This window comes from Melanaphis sacchari, unplaced genomic scaffold (genome assembly GCF_002803265.2).
Source record: "Melanaphis sacchari strain LSU unplaced genomic scaffold, SCAv2.0 Contig4_pilon_pilon, whole genome shotgun sequence".
Classification (NCBI taxonomy): domain Eukaryota; kingdom Metazoa; phylum Arthropoda; class Insecta; order Hemiptera; family Aphididae; genus Melanaphis; species Melanaphis sacchari.
In genome coordinates this window covers 5,400,461-5,418,746 of record NW_020271335.1, presented here as the reverse complement: position 1 = coordinate 5,418,746, position 18,286 = coordinate 5,400,461, and the positions used below count along the sequence as shown (strand labels likewise).

The window sequence follows — 18,286 nt, the reverse complement described above, 5'->3', positions numbered from 1 at the left end:
GAAATTAAACAAATAAATAATGTTTTGATATTTAAAATCCATAAATAATTTTTCGTTTGTACTTATTATATTGAATTTAGTTCTAAGCTCTTTTTATGTTTTACAATCTTTATGAAAAAAACAAAATTTTTATCAGAAAATCAAATTAATTTTCCATGTCAATGGATATTCACCAGTATAATAATAATCATTTCTCCTCAAACAATTTTCGTTATTTTTTTTTTTTTTTTTTTTTTGTCATGATTAAAAAACAAATAACCATAGATACTTGAAATGTCTAAACTATTCACTTCAACGAGCAAAGCCAACAATTTCAGAAACGATGGGGAGAAAAGTTGGAGGTAGTATTTGAAGTCATAACTGTTTTAATGCCGCACTCCGATGTCGTTCGGTATCACGCTTAGCATGTCTTTCAATAACTGTAATATACCTACGTCTGAACTTATGTCTTCGTGCTAGATGAAACCATATGTCTTGCGGGGTGGTATACGCAGTGACGAGTCGGCTCCTCACAAAAAAGTATCGGGCATTTGGCTTAGTAAATCTGACATGGTACGGAGGAATGCGGGGGTAAGATTGTTTATACATGACTATGCTCATACGTAAAAGTAACTGCTCAATAGGGATCGGACATCCGGAGGTGGATGATGTGTAATCAATATTAAAAAAATAATTAACAATTGAAAAAGGGCTCGTTGTGTACACTATACAAGGACGGTAGAATAGAAATACGGAAACGAATAGCTGACGATGAATAGAGCAGATATATATAAAATATAAATCATTACAAAATAATAACAACAATATGCCTTATAATAGTTTTTTAGTCAAACATTTTTTGACCTAACAAAACTAATTTAATACTATAATAGCTGTTGTACTTATATATATAGTTATATAAAGAATAAAAGTATATTTCAGCTTTTGGTTATGATTATACAGGTGTTACTCCTGTGAGCTATGAATTAATGATCAACTTGTTGTGTTAATTATAGTTATTCATAAATAATTATTTATAATTGTAAGGCTAACAATATTATTGTATTCAATACATTTCAATACTTGTAAAAGCCTTAAATATAATAGAAAATTTACATACACAAAATATTCAAAAACGTTCTGATGATCAGTATGTAGAGCATTGTTTAATGATTATGTTATTTTAAATTAATTTGCATAATATATGACAATATAATAAGGATAATTAAAATATGTAATTTATGAATCATTGTAAATTTATTTTAAAAAGAAAATAAGTATACTTATCTGTGTAATTATACAGCAACAATAAAATACTTTTCATATATTATACTGCGGTATAATATGATTGTTTAAATTTGCTCTAATTCATAAGTACACATTAATTTCGGACGTCACAAACATTAAAATTTACCGCTATATAAATATCTAATATTTTAAAATTATACAACAGAAAACACAAAATATAAACAAATAAATACTTACTAAATAAATGATTTTATCATTTTAAAAATAAATATATTTTTGTTTATTAAAAAAAAAAAAACAAAGTCTTATATTTGAAAAAAATAAGTAATATAATATGTATAAATTTAAGTTTTTAAGTTGAGCGATGAATGTATTAATTTTACAATGATGTATTTTTTAGTGTTTGTATACACGGTTTATAGAAGAAAAATCATTTTGATTTTAAACTCGTTATATTTTTTGGTAGATATGTGAATGTATAGTTTGTAATTTTAGGAGATAAAAATTAGTAATTCTCTATACTTTTCAAAATAATCAGTAAAAACAAAAACAAAACGATAGGTAAGCGAATACCGATTTGCTGTACATTAGGTATCGAATGAATTACTATTGTAGGTGTGTTAAATTTAAATTCAATGATATATCATTGTATACGAAAAATGATTCTGAGCAGAAACAATCTATCAGCCTATATCACCAAGGAATAAGTATATTTGATATAGCTATTAAAGTAATTTATTTTCTTTATAGTTTTATAATAGGTTGATGGTTGATACAATTTTTTCTGAAAATATTTAAAAACATATTTATACTATATTATATCAACTTACATAACTCGGAATTTAATAACATCTTTTTGTAAATATTTTAAAATAGTAAAATTAGATTCTTTGTATAAATAGATAATATCTTAAAATAAATCAAAAGGGCTATTGCGTATAATAAATTTCATAATTTTATAATATACGTAAAATTTTAAGTTCCCATGAAAAATGTTTTTAAAGTACAACAAAATAATTATAATTAGTATCGTTATTTATCTTTAAATAAGTAATTTTGTTTAAACATATTTTATAGATTTTATGATTTCCGTATGAAATATGAATTACTTATGGGAAATCTTGGATTACATTTTTAAAACTTAGATATAAAATGATAATTAGTAATTTTTTGTGATTTTGATGAATTTCGATAAAATTTTATATTTAAAGGTACATATATAAAAAAATTGTGCTAATGTATTTTTAATATTTTTATATAGATATATTTTGCGAGATTTTGTATTACATTTTCAAAAATTTTGATTAAGTGAATAATTTTTTATCAACATATACAGGAAAAAATTGATAAAAACTGAAAATTTCTCATGTCTATAAATAATTCAGAGTTAAAAAAATTTAACATTTTATTGTATAATTAAATTGATAATATATGTTTAAAAAATAAACGAATATTTATAGACGTTTAAAGGGAAAAAACTAAAAAACAATTGAAAATCTCCAATGCTTATAAATAGCATAAAATGAGTAAGCAATTTTGAAAATTATATAGAAAATGATCATATAAAAATTTCGTGGAAATTTTAAGTATATATCGTTTTTGTTATTGAATAAAACAAAAAACGTTTGAGGAGAAATAGTTATTAAATAGATAAAATTCGTTGTAAAAATTTAAAATTCACAGACTTAAAAAACTTAGTAAATCAAATATCAGATTAATTTACAAAATGGAAATTTAAATTAAACCCCACTAAAAACAAAGCAAAAATCTTCACCTTAAAGAAGTATACAAATTCAACCTAAGTAAAAATGAATAATCAACCTATAATATTATGGAACAATAAGGATCAAGCAATCAAATACCTAATAGTCTTTCTAAACGAAAAACTAACCTGGAAAATATATATAAATGAAAAACTAAACCCAGCTTATACTCGTATGAAAATACAATATCTTCTAGTTAACTATAGCTCAACTCTACAAATCAAATGCTCACTTACTTCTGATGTATACGTTAATAATAAGACCGATAATAACAAATGCATGCCCAGTATAGGCAGCCGTCGGTTTCAATTTTTTCATAGACATAATTGTATGTTCAATTTGTACGGAATTAGATAATTGAAAAAATAAAAACGATTTAAGATTTTAGTTATTTTGATATAATTCAAAAATATTTTTCATGAAAATCTGAAACTTTTACGTTTATTATTATATTTTATATACCTGCACAGTACACAATGACAAAACATTTTGAATATATTTATGATATAGGAAAATTACAAACGGTAAGATTCATATTAACACTGTTTTACGTTATTAACTCAAAAGCTAATTCAAATAATATATAATATAAAATAAAGTATAAGCAGTATTATAATTTATAACTTTATAGCAATTAAATATTAATGAAATAAAAATGGAATTTTTTCGACAAAAATTATTTCAACTTGTATTGTTGTTATACAAATTAAATATATTACTAATAACAATATAAATACGATATAATTTAAAATCCTAGGTTGAACGATCATCTGCACTCAGAATTGTGTTTCGTATACGATAATTTATCATTAAATTCAAATTTAATACATATCTATAATACAGAGAACAGACTACAGTAAATTATGTCTTTTATTTTATGACGAGGTACACTTGATGTCGAGAATTACAAAGAAGAACAGTTACCTAATTTCCCCCTTTTTTAGCTATAATAATATTGTATATTAAACATTAGATATATTGTAAAAGTGATTTTTATCATTTATGTTTTTAAGTTTCGTGACCTTGTTATAATGTTTACTTTATACTTTATACGAGTAAATTTAAATTAACTTTTCACATTAATTTTTAAAATGAATATCATTTTACTAATATCTAATAGTTTTATATCGAAAATATATGATCTATATATGAATGTATAAATGGAATAATAAAAACGTGATTGTATAGCAGTCCATTTATAGTGATAATGTTCGAAGTGAAATTATGATCCTCGCCAAATTTATTTATTATTGTATAATGTATAGCTAAAGCAATTAGTATCACTATATGTATATTATACATAAAAAATATAAGCCAAATTTATCAGAATATGTTGTTTAAAACGTAATAGTTGGCTATACCTTATAAGTTATAAGTTATAACATATATTATATAAGTAGGTACGTACTAATAATATGGTGTAATCATTATAATTCACTATTGGTCCTCGACCCCTTTCATAAACTCGCCAGAAACTAAAATAATGTTTATCTGACTTCTAACAAACAAAATATTATCATTATTCAATCGTACTTTGAAACCAATGACGGAAAGAAGTTAATAATACAGTGGGTATATACGAGTTCATATAGTATAATATATTCAAGAAATAGTACGTGTAAGCCACACAGTAAGTACATTTTAAATGCTATTCTTAACAAAACTACAAAGATACACATTTATATATTTTAGTATGGGTTTCTTAAAAATTTTTTTCATGTTTTCATTTATATTATAGCATATTTTTAAACATTAAATTTGAAAATTAATAACGATAAAGCAGTTATTATTTTTTAGTACTCAACATTGATGATAAATAATATTAATTTTATTATCAAATAATATTTAGAAATAAATTATAAATATAACGAATATTATAAAGCTTAACATTGAAATGTTTCTATCAATTAAAATGTTTATTAAAACTAGGGATGCAAATTGTGTATTAGAGTTATCACGAATGATAGGTATGTGATGATGAATAATACCTACTTGGATAAAATATGTCATGTTGACTAAAGAAATATCATAAAAAAAAGTCTAATAAATCAGTATAATAAATAAATGATTATTTATATTAGGAAGAATTTATTTATAATTTGAGAATATTATTTTTCTTGATAAAAAATAATTATTTTAAAAAGTAAATATATTAACAGAAAACTGATTAGAATAACCAAATAATATAATAAAGACCATAAAGCACAAGTGCATAAAAATTTTAATCTTTTAGAATTTATATAATTTAAAATATTAAAATTTGAACAATAACTTTTATCATATTTTATCTGATACAATTTTAAATTTGATATAAAATGTAAATATAAACACTAGATAAATTTCAAATATCTGTAATTATTCGTCTTTGGGTTATACTAAGAAAACAAAATTGATTTGATCAAAAATTATTTTTGCATAAATATTTCATGAAAAAAATTTGTTTTTCCGGATTATTTTGGAAAATGCTGGGAATTTTATTGACCATCCAAAAGTAACAACTAGCTCTAATTTTCTATCAAATACACTTTCAAAGTTTAAAATTGAAGAATTATTTTCTTTTATTTTTCAAACATAGATAAGCAGTAGGTACCTACAAATAAAAAAACACAGATCATTCTAAAATCAATAGTTTTAGCTTCGTTTAGAATTTAAAAATCTTTCAAATAACTATACGCCATAACTCAAGTCTTATTTACTTCTTAATTGTTCACTAAAAATTGATAAAAAGAAAAAGGTGGGCAAGTGCCAAGTGAGTGGATATTATTACTGTACAGTAGATTTCGAGTGAGTTATTATTATAGATGTATTAAAAATGAATTAAATTATGTATCATATATTGTACATGAAAAACGATTCTGAGCGGAGACTGTCTTTCAGCTTTTATCAGTACAATAGAACCTCTCTAATCCGTCATCTTCGGGATTGGGGGTGTTTTCGGAACGCGAAAAAAGTCGGACTATCAGAATATATAGAACATTTTTTTTATTTACATATTACATACAAGATTATATCAGAAATTTATTATATTTTACATTACTTAGAAAAAAAATCAGTTATAGATTTTTATTTAGTGAATGACATTCTAGACTTAGCTACAATATTCCAAAATACACACACCGATAGAAACGATATGAGAGAGGTCGGAGTACTAAAGCGGATAAGCGATAAGAGAAATATTAAACTAGCAATTAATTTTATATAATATCTTCTATAAAGTAGAAAATCCAAACTATATTTTTAAATTACATAGTATGATAATACTATGGTCGGATCAACCAGAGCGGCGGACCAGCCGAGGGCGGATGAGAGGGGTTCTACTGTAATTATATTTCATATTATATTTTTGATATTTCTATTTAAAGTCATTTATTTTACTATATTAGTAATACATTAAGTTTAATACATATTGAATAAAAAATTAATTTGGATTTCCGGTGGAATTTTTTTTTAAATAGAGACTGAAAAACTTATTAAAAACCTTTATTAAATATTCAAATCTAAGGTAAAAAAATAAAAAAAATTATATATTTCTAATAACGAAATTATTTTGTTAATTTTCGTAATTTTTATGAATTTTGTCGAAATTCTAAATTAAAACAATTATTAAAAACTTAGTGAATACAGGTTTTTGATATTTTTCACCAAGCATTTTTACCCAACGACAGGGATGGATTTAACAATTTGCCGCTCCAATGACAAATTAAATTCACTGTCCCTGTCCTAAAAACTTATATTACTAAAATATCTTTAAATAAATTTATTTTTTCAATTATATGCAATTATTTTTTTACTCTAGTTAAGTTTAAAAAGAAAACTTTCCAATTTAAATATAATATTTGCAATTTATTTTTACAAAATAAAAATATTGTACAATAAAAACTTTATAAGATCAATAATTTACACGTACGTATACTTATTGGCGGATGAACGACTATCAACTAATTAAATTATAAATGGATAAATCTCATTAACCTTAGAATTGAATTAAAATTAGATAAGCACAATCGTCGTCGTCATCGATAAGTTCCTGGAAAAAAAATAAATATTACTTTATTAAAAATAAACGAATACAAAATCCAAATATACCGTTCAATATGTTGATACGCTAAAATAAATTAAAAATTATATAAGTAAATTTATTATGTAAAAACTAAATAAATATTCAATACAGTTATAGCGCCCTCCAACATTTTCTACCCTACGTGACTGCATAGTACGCAATGTCTTAATCCACCCTTGCTCAACGAATAATAAAAAAAAAATTATATTAATATTTTTTTAACATGAAAAAATCAAAATTTCTAAAAAAAAAATTTAAAAAATTTTCATTCCTATAAATAGCTCAAAAATATCAAAATTATCTTAAAAATTATATCGTAAACAAAAAACAATCATATAAATTTTTCTTTTTTTTTTATTTATCTGAAACTAGTTTTATTACATTTTATATTAATTTTAAATTATGTTGAATTACACTATTATTTTTATTGTGTGTAATATATTACAATATGAATAATTAGAAAAAAATAATGGTTATATTTATTTGTCATAACTCATATTATGTACCTATTTTTAAATAGTTAAATTTTATTGGATAGGTTTAATTTTTTCTATTAAATTTATACAGTTAATAAAATAGTCCATCGAAATTATTTTTAATTATTATTAATAATGAAAATGATCACTACTACTCGCAGAATAACTATATTAATGGATCTAAATTCGCTGGGCAGTAGGTACTGTATTTATTATGCAACCGGTCCAGAGATATTTTTGGCTTAGAATTATTAGTGATTCGATTCACGATTGTCGAAATATAAAACATTTAATACATAAAGTAAAAACATTATGGTGATTTATAACTTCACGTATGCTATTTTTGTGTACAATAGAAGTAAAACTATGGCGGCATCCATTCTGATAGCCGGCATAATGTTGCTGTATTTTATTGTGATCATGCTACAAAATGCTCACGTCGCAGCAGATGATAGCGGTACCACCGACCAGTTTTACTTCGTGTGAGTATCGTTATCAGTATTATCATCATTTAACACTAACCTAGGTGAACTTGGTGAAAAGTGAAACACGCCCTATTATTGTTGTCATCAAGTAGTCAATGTTTTTGATTACGTTCCAGTGAAAATCTATAGGTACAAATAGGTAATTCATGCATTAAGCTTAAATATATAAACAATCGCGCTTCAAAATCTGCTTCAAATCTAAAATAGTTAAAAAAAAATCAAAAATAAGTTATCTACACAATATATTATGCTTTATTTATTTGAAAATGAAGATATGGTTAAATTATGACTACGTTTTATATTATTAATAATTATACCTAAGTATGTCCTAAATTTAGTTTTTCTATTAAAAAAAAAAATAATAATACAAATTATATTTGGTTTTTTAAAATCTTTATAGTTTTTAATTGAGGTGATATTTATAGACACGCCACGCCCAATAATTGTTACATCGAGGGAAATTATAACACATAGTAGTGTCGTATAACCTCTGACAACAGATATTCATCAGATTCAAAAAGTACAACACTTTACACTATTAAAAAAAGTCGTACTCACATATTTTGTCATCTCCTTTCTCACTAATATAGACAACTTACATTAAATGAAGCATTTTATAGGCTTTTATTGATATTTTAATAATTTTCAAATGAATTTTTAATGATAGTTAAATGTTCATAATTCGCTTAAAATGTAAATATCAATAAATGTCTACAAGATCGTTAAACAATATTCTTATGTTTACATTTATTAACTAGTTATTTCACTCGAATTATTAAAAATTCTAAAACAAAATAGATTATTTTTTAACGCATAATTACCAATATTATGTGAAATTCAAATATAGTCAACAAGTAATACATGCGAGTATAACGTGTTGTTAAGTCTTGATTATTAAGGAACATACACGGTATAAAAAAAATTAATGAAGTTCATAAGATCTGAATCTCCCCAGGAAATGCCTTCAACACTTAAAAAATGCATAAAAAAATGTATGAAACTAACATAAATATTTTTAATCAAAAATGATTATTTTAAAATTACAATTTAATAGATTATTGACTATATTTAATATCACATAATAACTTATTATAATAATTTCTAATAATAGATTGTTATCAATAATCAATAAGAACTAAAAAAGATACTGATCAGCGGCTAGACTAGATTAACAAATATTAAAAAAAAAAATTTGGAAAATAAAATTACCTATTAATATTTAATATACTATCTTTCTAATTCAGTTAATTCTTAAATCATGAATGTTTATTGTTTAAGGCTTTAAACCTTAATAATCTTTCATCAGCAGGCCTCCTCCTAACTAATCACGATAAAATTGTTGGACAAACATAGCATACATTTTGAAAATTTATAGGTAATACCAAAACATTCTTTCTGGAATTATAGGAAATCAATGGAATTTCATGAATCATTCCAATAATATAACATAATTATTTATTAAATTGTCTCTAGTAAATCATTTAAATGTATCAACAATACATGTGTCGTCAAAAAATTGTCTTCAGTAGAAAAAGAGAACAGTGAAATCGATGGATCTATAGACGTTTGCCGTTTAACCTGTGGACGCTATGGATCACTTTGGCCCAAACCAACAGTCAATACTATAATAAGGTAAATGTAAATAATCTTTAAACACAAAAATATATTTTTTTATAATTGTTTGATTTATTATTATAATTTATAATACATATTAGAAAATCTGTAGTCGAATTTGGTCTTGATAATGTTAAATTTGATACATCGAAGATGGCTGACCAATTAAGCAAAGAATACATGTCTGAAGCGTCTCAAGTTTTTATATCGTCATTGAAAAAACTATGCGTCCCAAATTGTGTTTCCTATGCAACTACTCCAATTATATATATATCTACAAGCGACCCATTTGATTATATCAAATTGATAACAAACGAAAGTTATAATTTGAAAATAAATACCGATGGTATGGAGTTATTTACTTCAGATAGATCGAAGTTGTTTGATACTATATACTGGTATTTGATTTCTAGGAGATAGTATACTTGTCAATATCGAAGCAAAGACCGTGTACGGAGCGAGAAATGGATTGGAAACTTTAAGACAACTTGTTGCTGCATATGGTTCTAGAGTACATGGAAAAAAATTGGTGATGGCCAGCGATGTTCAAATAAGTGATCGACCTATATACGCATACCGTGGTTTTATGCTGGATACCGCCAGGCATTATTTCCCAATATCAACTATTAAGCGACACATCGATGGTATGGCTCATTCCAAGCTAAATGTATTTCATTGGCACGCCACCGATTCTCAAAGTTTCCCGTTGGACTTACCTAATGCACCATTAATGTCGAAGTAAGTATTCGTAACATTCAACAATGACAATCCACTATTAGAAATGATATATCAATAAATTAAATAACATATTTAACTACATATCATTAATTATTACAATTTATTACGTGTACCTTTAATTTATTATTCATATTTCTGATAAATAATTTTAGTGTTTAAATCCTACAAGTTTATTGAGGTTTCACATTTTTTTGTCTTTACTCTTTAGATATGGTGCTTATAGTCCCGACGAAAAGTATACATTCAAAGAAATTAAAGATCTTCTCAGATATGCATTAGTCAGAGGAGTAAGAATTATTATTGAGATCGATTCTCCGGCACACGCGGGTAATGGTTGGCAATGGGGTAAAGCCTCAGGTTATGGCGACCTAGCTGTTTGTGTGGACAAAGATCCTTGGAAAAAATACTGTGTACAACCACCATGTGGACAGCTCAATCCAATCAATACTAACACATATAAATGGTTGGGAAAAATTTATAAAGACTTGATCAATGTACTGCCAAAAGGAGAAGCGTTCCATATGGGTGGTGATGAGGTAAGTGAAGTACAAATGATTCTCAAACATTCGAATAAAATTTACTGGTTATAATCGTACATAGGTTGCACTAAATTGCTGGAATACTACTACTGAAATCATTGATTGGATGAAAAAGAACAACCGAAGCTTAGACGAAGAAGGATATTTTGATTTGTGGTCTCAATTCCATGCTTATTCGTTAAATGAATACGATAAAGAAGCTGGAAATGATAAATCCGATATAATCGTTTGGTCTAGTGGGTTAACTGAACCTAAAATCATAGAAAAGTATCTCGACAAAAAAAGGTTTACTGTTGAAGTTTGGGAAGGATCAAATATTCCAATAGAACTTGTTAAATTAGGTTATAAAGTTATAATCGCTTTAAACGACGTTTACTATTTGGATCACGGTTTTTGGGGTTCTACTAACTATCATAATTGGAAACTGATTTACAACAATGAAATACCAAAAGTTGATAATCCAAATCTTATATTAGGCGCAGAAGTAAGACCTAATAAATATCAATTTTAATCTGTATTTTTTTTTAATTACAACTTTAAAATATATTACGTTATATATTTATTTTTATTTTTTTATTTAGACATGTATGTGGTCTGAATATGTCGATGATAATGCTGTTGATTCTAAAGTATGGCCACGAGCTGCAGCTTTAGCTGAGCGACTGTGGTCAAACCCAATAACAAACGCTTCGTCTGCTGAATATAGGTAATACCTACGCTTAAAAAAATTTAATTTTATTAACTTTGCTTGCTTGCATGATGTCTTTATTTATATCTAATATATTTGGCCACATGTTCATATATAATTTTTTAAGTATTCACACGTATCGATACCATCAGTGATCATTTAACGCGACTTCTTATTATTATAAAAATAAATCCAAAGTCTACCACGTCGTGATCGATATACTTCTATATATTTAGGCTATAAAGGTAACCTGACTATAATTTTTTTAATTCCAAATAATGTGTTTTAAAATCCACGAAATATCAATTTTATATTTAAAAATATATTATACTATATCATGTATGTTATATTATATACATACAATATATTCAGAAAGTATAAAATGTTTTCAATGTATTTAATTCAATTAGCTTTATTATTTAAAAAAATAGGTTTTTTGTTTCAACTCATTTGTTTTGTGTAATAATTTCTAGAAATGTATGCTTATTGTTATTAATAAGTAAAAATCAAATTTTTATAATTTCAGATTTTTACAACATCATAAAAGACTGGTAACACTAGGTCTTAAAGCAGATACAGTGACACCAGAATGGTGTTACATCCACGAAGGAGAGTGTGTTTTAGAATAATAAAAAATTTGTGTTTTTTCAACAAAAAAAAGTTCAAGTAAGTTTTTCCATATACATATTTATATAATTTTAATGCAATACATTTAAATAAATAATTAATTTTTATTAGCTTTTTTTTAATACTAGTCTAGAATATCTTCAGTGTTCTTATATTAACAATAAAATGTTATTAAAGCTTTTTGTGCTGGTTATTTATTAAAGAGCAAATCATTGGCAACCCGATTTACATATCGTTTCGGCGTCGCATGATCTTGTAAGTGTGTATGGCGTAAACGATTATAAGTGTGAGAATAAGAGAATCTTCTCCACTCTCCTTGTACCAATAGATATATGTACGTTATTAAATATAAAATTGTCAATAAAATAAACTCAAAAAATTCATATTTTAAGTATTAATTTGTTGCATGTACATACACATAAATTAGGGTGTAATAATTTAGTTTTTAAAAATATGAGAATTTAATTTTAATTATTCAAAAGAAATTTGAAGTGAAAATACATCCAAATATGTTGTATTAAAGTTCTTAAAATTGATTACCAATATTATTGATTTTCTGATAAAGAAAACTTTCATAAATATAATACAAGTCTAGACAAGATAGATAATATTTACCCATATATTATAAAAATAATTTTTAAATTGTAATATTTCATTATTTTACATACTCCTAATTTGTGTAAAAATTGAAATATCGTAAAAAGTCAATGTATGCAGTATTCAGATAATATTCTTTTTCACGTATATTATATTTTATATTATAGCGTATAACATATTATTATTAATTTTATAAAGTATTCATATTAAATTATTAATTTAAAATAATCAAATTATATTTTTATAATTTTGAATATTTCGAATAAAATTTCATAAGGTTGTTCTTTTTTTTTAACGCCCAGCTATCCTCATAGATCACGATAAAATCGTTGACATATTTACTAAAATAATGATTAATCGGTTAATAAACATTCATTTCGTCTTTGTAGTTAATTATTGTTGATTTAACAATATTTTTGTACAGAGATTTTTTTTATGAATAATTTCATAATATTATAAACCACTATATACCGTATGAATGTATAAATTATAATGATCTTTTACAACATTAATAAAGTCGTGTAAAAATTAAAATCAACTCATCGTCTTGATAAATAAAAAAAAGAATAATATTGAAACCATTTAACTGATATAATATTTTATTTATATTAAAAAAATAAAAATCTAACGCTCTCCGATATTTCATAAATAAGCCTACTTAGGAATAAAGTGAATTGCAACTGTAATCATCAAAAACGGCTTTGTATACGTTACATTAAATAAGTAGCCGAGATGTGTTAAAATTTAAACGTTTTATAATTAATTTCAAATTGTACACACAGTTATTTGAGTTCGTGCGCAGATCTATGCTGTCACTTTTATATTTCTGACCTTGTGCTGTTCGCCAAATAAAGGATTACTCCTCAACAGCTTATACCATAATCGTGGTAACAGTGCTACGGAGCAGATTATTCCTTCAAGCTTTGGTGTCAGTTGTTATGTATAGTTCCTCGTCAAATAGGAATTATCCCTGAAGATTTTATGTCTGTGTAATTATTATCATATTATTTTGTGAATCCAGTGATTTTGTAGGTTGAATTCAATCGGCACGTTTTGATTGCATATAATACTTTGCAATTGACAGCTATCATTACGTTAAACCACGATATTGATGGTTAAAGGTAATAAGCTGGTGGTTTCGTGAACTTAAGTATTTTCAAATAATCCTATAGAGATTATAAGCAAATAATGGCTAAAAATGAAAATATTAAGTACCTATAATATCATAAAGTGGAATTGTATTTTTTTGACTTATATATTCGTGTAGATAACTAAGAGTCAATTTTTTTTCACACACGGGATGAATCGTTTAATATACATAAATTCAATATAATATAATTGTATATTTGTACATCATCACACATAAATTCGTTACAGTTTGTCCGACCCGAACGGAATATGCTTTCACTGTAGCTGTACATTCGTCAGCAAAACTGTTTTTATTAGTTTTCATATTATACACGATTTCAAGCATAAATATGTGTAGACGTCTTAAATTCTTATTGACATATCTTAGATCATCGTAAACGCCTGACTAAATTCAAACTGACACACATGCGCGTACATACATACCGTGAAACAAATTATATCCGCCGTGCGTGCCGAACAAGACGGATTTATATAAATTTGTATGTTATTACCTATGACCTATGTGATAGTATATTAAACATTAGTAGTGTAAAAATTTTGAAGTGCAAAAGCGAAACATTATGTCTGCAGACAATGCGGGTGGTTGATTTAAAAACAATATTAAAATATGGTGGTGAATCGATAGATCTCCGTTAACATAAACAATACGATATTATATTTTACTATTGTACACATATATTATACTATAGGGTATTTTGAAATGGAAAGTTAAAAATAATAAAAGCACAAATTGCTCAAAACATTTACAACATACGTGTATTAAGTTAAGAAATTATAAAACCTTGTTTACAAAATACACAACCGCGACGTCCAAACATACGCGTCGTCATAGTATTTGTTGATATGTACGTTACCGATCAATTGAGCGATAATAGCCAACGTACAAATGCGCATAATGTATTAAATCAACTTTAAAGGATTAATGCCTCTTCCAGTTATATTATACTTACCTACTACCTAATAGAATATATAATATAGATGATGATATTATGTATTATAGGTACTGTTTTTAAATAATATTGTAATAAACGATTTTCGCACAACTAATTTTGGTATTATTTGTATTATTTCGGGTGTTCGTAATAATATTCTAAGGACAAAATTATTATTAGTCGCCGTAAAAAAACCATATAGGGAAGATCGACGATGTTACAATTATTAATATCAAACGAGTTACTGTATCCAGTCTCCCTTAATATGATAATACGCACGCTAGTTCGTCATCGTATTAAATGTTCAATTATTATTGCAAAAATGTGCCTTACATAAATATTACAATCTAAATAATATAAATTTAATCACACCTATATTTGTTCTAACTGTTGCACATTTCAAACCTGGGCTAGTAAGGTATACAAAGCTATTACATCATGAATTATAATAAATGTGTTTTATTTTATTTACCTCTAAGTCCTCTTTTCTCTGCAAATTACAATCATCATCAGATGAATAACTGAACCCACAGTACTTTGATATGTAATATCGCATTATATACATTCCGACGATATTTATAACGCTAAATGAAATATCAATTACAAATTTATTTTTAATTAAACGTTTAACGATCTACATTTGTTTGCTCATATAGATTTATAGTGATGAATTTGTATATATAATATTATTATAATGTTGTTATGCTTCAATATTTAAGCTAGATAAAATATAAAAAACAATTATTACCCTTTAATCTGTCAAATATTATGTTTACATTAAGTCAACAATTGTTTAATCAAGCTGCACAAAGTTTTGTTTTGAAAATCTTTACATGTATATATGATGTATATTCCTGATAAATAGGTATATTACATTTTTTACTACTTAAATAATTTATTTTTACGTAGAAAAATATCTCGAACAAGTAAAAACGATGGATTATTACATAAGTATACACCATATTGTTTATAAATAAATAATAAAAATTTGAATATCTCTGTTTGGAAACAATTGCATGAGTTGTATTCAAAAATGGAATAATTCTTTTTTCCGAAAACTTAAATATGATATTATAAATATTATAGTTGAATTGATATAGGCATATGGCGCCATAATATTTTTTTATACTTGTGTACAAGGAAGATTAGGAAATTTTTGAATTCAAAAAGTTAATTAAATTACAAACTATTGTAAAATAGTAAATATTTTCAAAAATCGTTTATTTCAAGTAAGATTAAAAAAATTAACCTATAAAAAAACTTTCTATGGTTTTGTAATCATTTAGAACTATCAATAAGAACACTACTAGTAAAAAGCCATGTAGAAGACTATTTGAAATCAATTTTAAAGAGATTCAACCAAATTTACAATGGCTAATGGACATTGTGCCCTCGATTCTACTCAATCAAAATGTTGTTATTTTTTTTTAAGTTAACATTTAGCAGCCAATTAGTAACAATTTGTATGAATATTTTCATAATTTGAAATCTTAAGTTTCGTCATAAATCAAAAACACTTAGGTTGGCGCTGAAGACACGTGTTTATTAAATCTAAATTGATTTATATATAGACGAATCTTAACAAAATTAATCATGAATTCCAATTGAAAGTAAAAAAAATTAAACAATTTAAGTATTATAAAATAAGGTATTCATATTTTTTAATAAAAAGTACCAAAAGGTACTTTGAGTGGTTATCATCGCAAGTAAGTAAAATATCTCATGAAAAATGTATATTAATCTGATATCATTACTGCTTTGGGAAATAAGTTTAAAGATATAGTGAACAAAACAAAGTTATGAAGAAACCATGGTCTACATCATCAACTCGAAATTCTCTGAAAATGTATTAACTATATAATTTTATCAAATGGTTTTTGAAATTCGAAAACGTATTTCACAAATGAAATATTGGTTTACAAATTTCGATCATAACCTTGAAAATTGTTGCTGATAGCTGCTAAATGATGGTTCAAGAAACTTTTGAAAACGTGTTTTCAATGATATGGGACATGTGTCTTTAGCCTCACCCTAAGATTTTTGTTTTATGATTAAACTAAAGCAGAGGCTAGAACCGTGCCGAAAAGAACCGGTATTGGAACCGAAAACCTTTGAATATTGGGAACCGGAACATCATCGGAATCCTTATTTAATTTTTTTTAAAAACCGTAACTTTACCGGAACCGATACTTTTTGTTTTTTGTAAAAGTTTCTTACGATTAATTTCGGTTTTTTTATAATTCTATTATTTTTATTTTTATTTGTCATTAATAAATAATAAAAATTAAGAACTAAACAAATAACTACGTAAATATATTATTATTATTATGAGAATTAAAAATATAAGTATTGAAAATACTAATATTTTTTTAAAGATTCGAAATAAAACCAAATTTTTCTAAGTAAAAAACTAAAATAGGAAACGTAATTTTCATTTTATAAGAACCGAAAAGAACAGAAACCTAAATTTAAAAACTAAAAAAGGAACCAGAATCAAAATTATAATTTTTTTTTTTTTTTTAATTGAAAAAAACCAGAACCGATATTTTAGTTTTTTTTTTAAAAAATCGAAAAGAAACCGGAACCGTAAAAATCATCAAGGTTCCAGTCCCTGAACTAAAAGCTTGCAAATTGTGAAAACATTCTTGAAATTTGTTGCTTATTGACTGCTAAATGTTAACTTTAAAAACATTTTGATTGGGTAGGGTTGGGGACATGTACGTGATTATCCTTTTTTTTTTATTTAGTTCTATGTAAAATGTTTACTAAAATATTATAGACATTTTCTTTGATATTATTAAAAATGAATGTATTATTATTATTATGAAATAACTAAGGTATAACTTACTTTATTATTCCAAGAATTGAAAAATGAATGTATGTTTTTAGAAACTTTTGCTCTAAAAGTAATTTTTTTTTTTTTTTTTGTCATTCATTTTTTCTGCTCCCCCTTTTCATTTTTATTACAATCATTATAATTGATTTCCATTTTATTTTATAATTTTCAACCACTGTAGCAACATTTAAAGAAATATACCAAGTAAATAAATTGTAAAATGATAAATACTAATTACCCACTCTCTACTGAATACACCGTATTAATTTCCAAAACCAAATAGTAAAATATACGGTGCTGACTGCTGAGTGTTGACTGTTGAATGCTGACTTACGAAGTTTTGAATGACAATATAGTCGATAGACGAATCACGAATGATATTATTTAATTAGTAGGCCAATATTGTAATGCTTATTACAATATTATAAATAATCTTAATTAAAAATAAATGTATTCTTATTGTTCATACAACAACAGATTTGCAAAGTTGCATTGTTGAAATTCGTCGTCGTCACTTGCCGACCACCACCGATCGACGAAAACCCGAATCACCAA

The 18,286-nt window shown here is 25.2% G+C and overlaps 1 protein-coding gene across 2 annotated transcripts; it reads left to right on the top strand.

The window, feature by feature from the left end:
* Window positions 1-4,511: 4,511 nt before the first annotated feature.
* Window positions 4,512-12,600, top strand: LOC112598826 (chitooligosaccharidolytic beta-N-acetylglucosaminidase-like). 2 transcript variants are annotated; one of them, XM_025345457.1, is made up of 10 exons: window positions 4,512-4,620; window positions 7,883-8,008; window positions 9,485-9,643; window positions 9,727-9,971; window positions 10,039-10,363; window positions 10,572-10,899; window positions 10,964-11,386; window positions 11,484-11,608; window positions 12,117-12,256; window positions 12,421-12,600. In XM_025345457.1, the coding sequence occupies exons 2-9, from the start codon at window positions 7,893-7,895 to the stop codon at window positions 12,217-12,219; spliced, it is 1,824 nt and encodes a 607-aa protein (XP_025201242.1). In that variant the 5' UTR covers window positions 4,512-4,620; window positions 7,883-7,892; the 3' UTR covers window positions 12,220-12,256; window positions 12,421-12,600. The 2 variants fall into 2 exon arrangements, with proteins under 2 accessions (XP_025201242.1, XP_025201241.1); XM_025345456.1 differs by lacking the exon at window positions 4,512-4,620 and having other exon boundaries at window positions 7,839-8,008.
* The last annotated feature ends 5,686 nt before the right edge of the window (window positions 12,601-18,286 follow it).

Excerpts from the sequence above, each read along its gene's own strand:
- LOC112598826 (XM_025345456.1), top strand. The coding sequence starts at position 7,839 with ATGGTGATTTATAACTTCACGTATGCTATTTTTGTGTACAATAGAAGT. Across the intron at positions 8,009-9,484 it reads ACCGACCAGTTTTACTTCGT|TAAATCATTTAAATGTATCA; the intron begins GTGAGTATCGTT and ends AATTGTCTCTAG. Across the intron at positions 11,387-11,483 it reads ATCTTATATTAGGCGCAGAA|ACATGTATGTGGTCTGAATA; the intron begins GTAAGACCTAAT and ends TTTTTTATTTAG.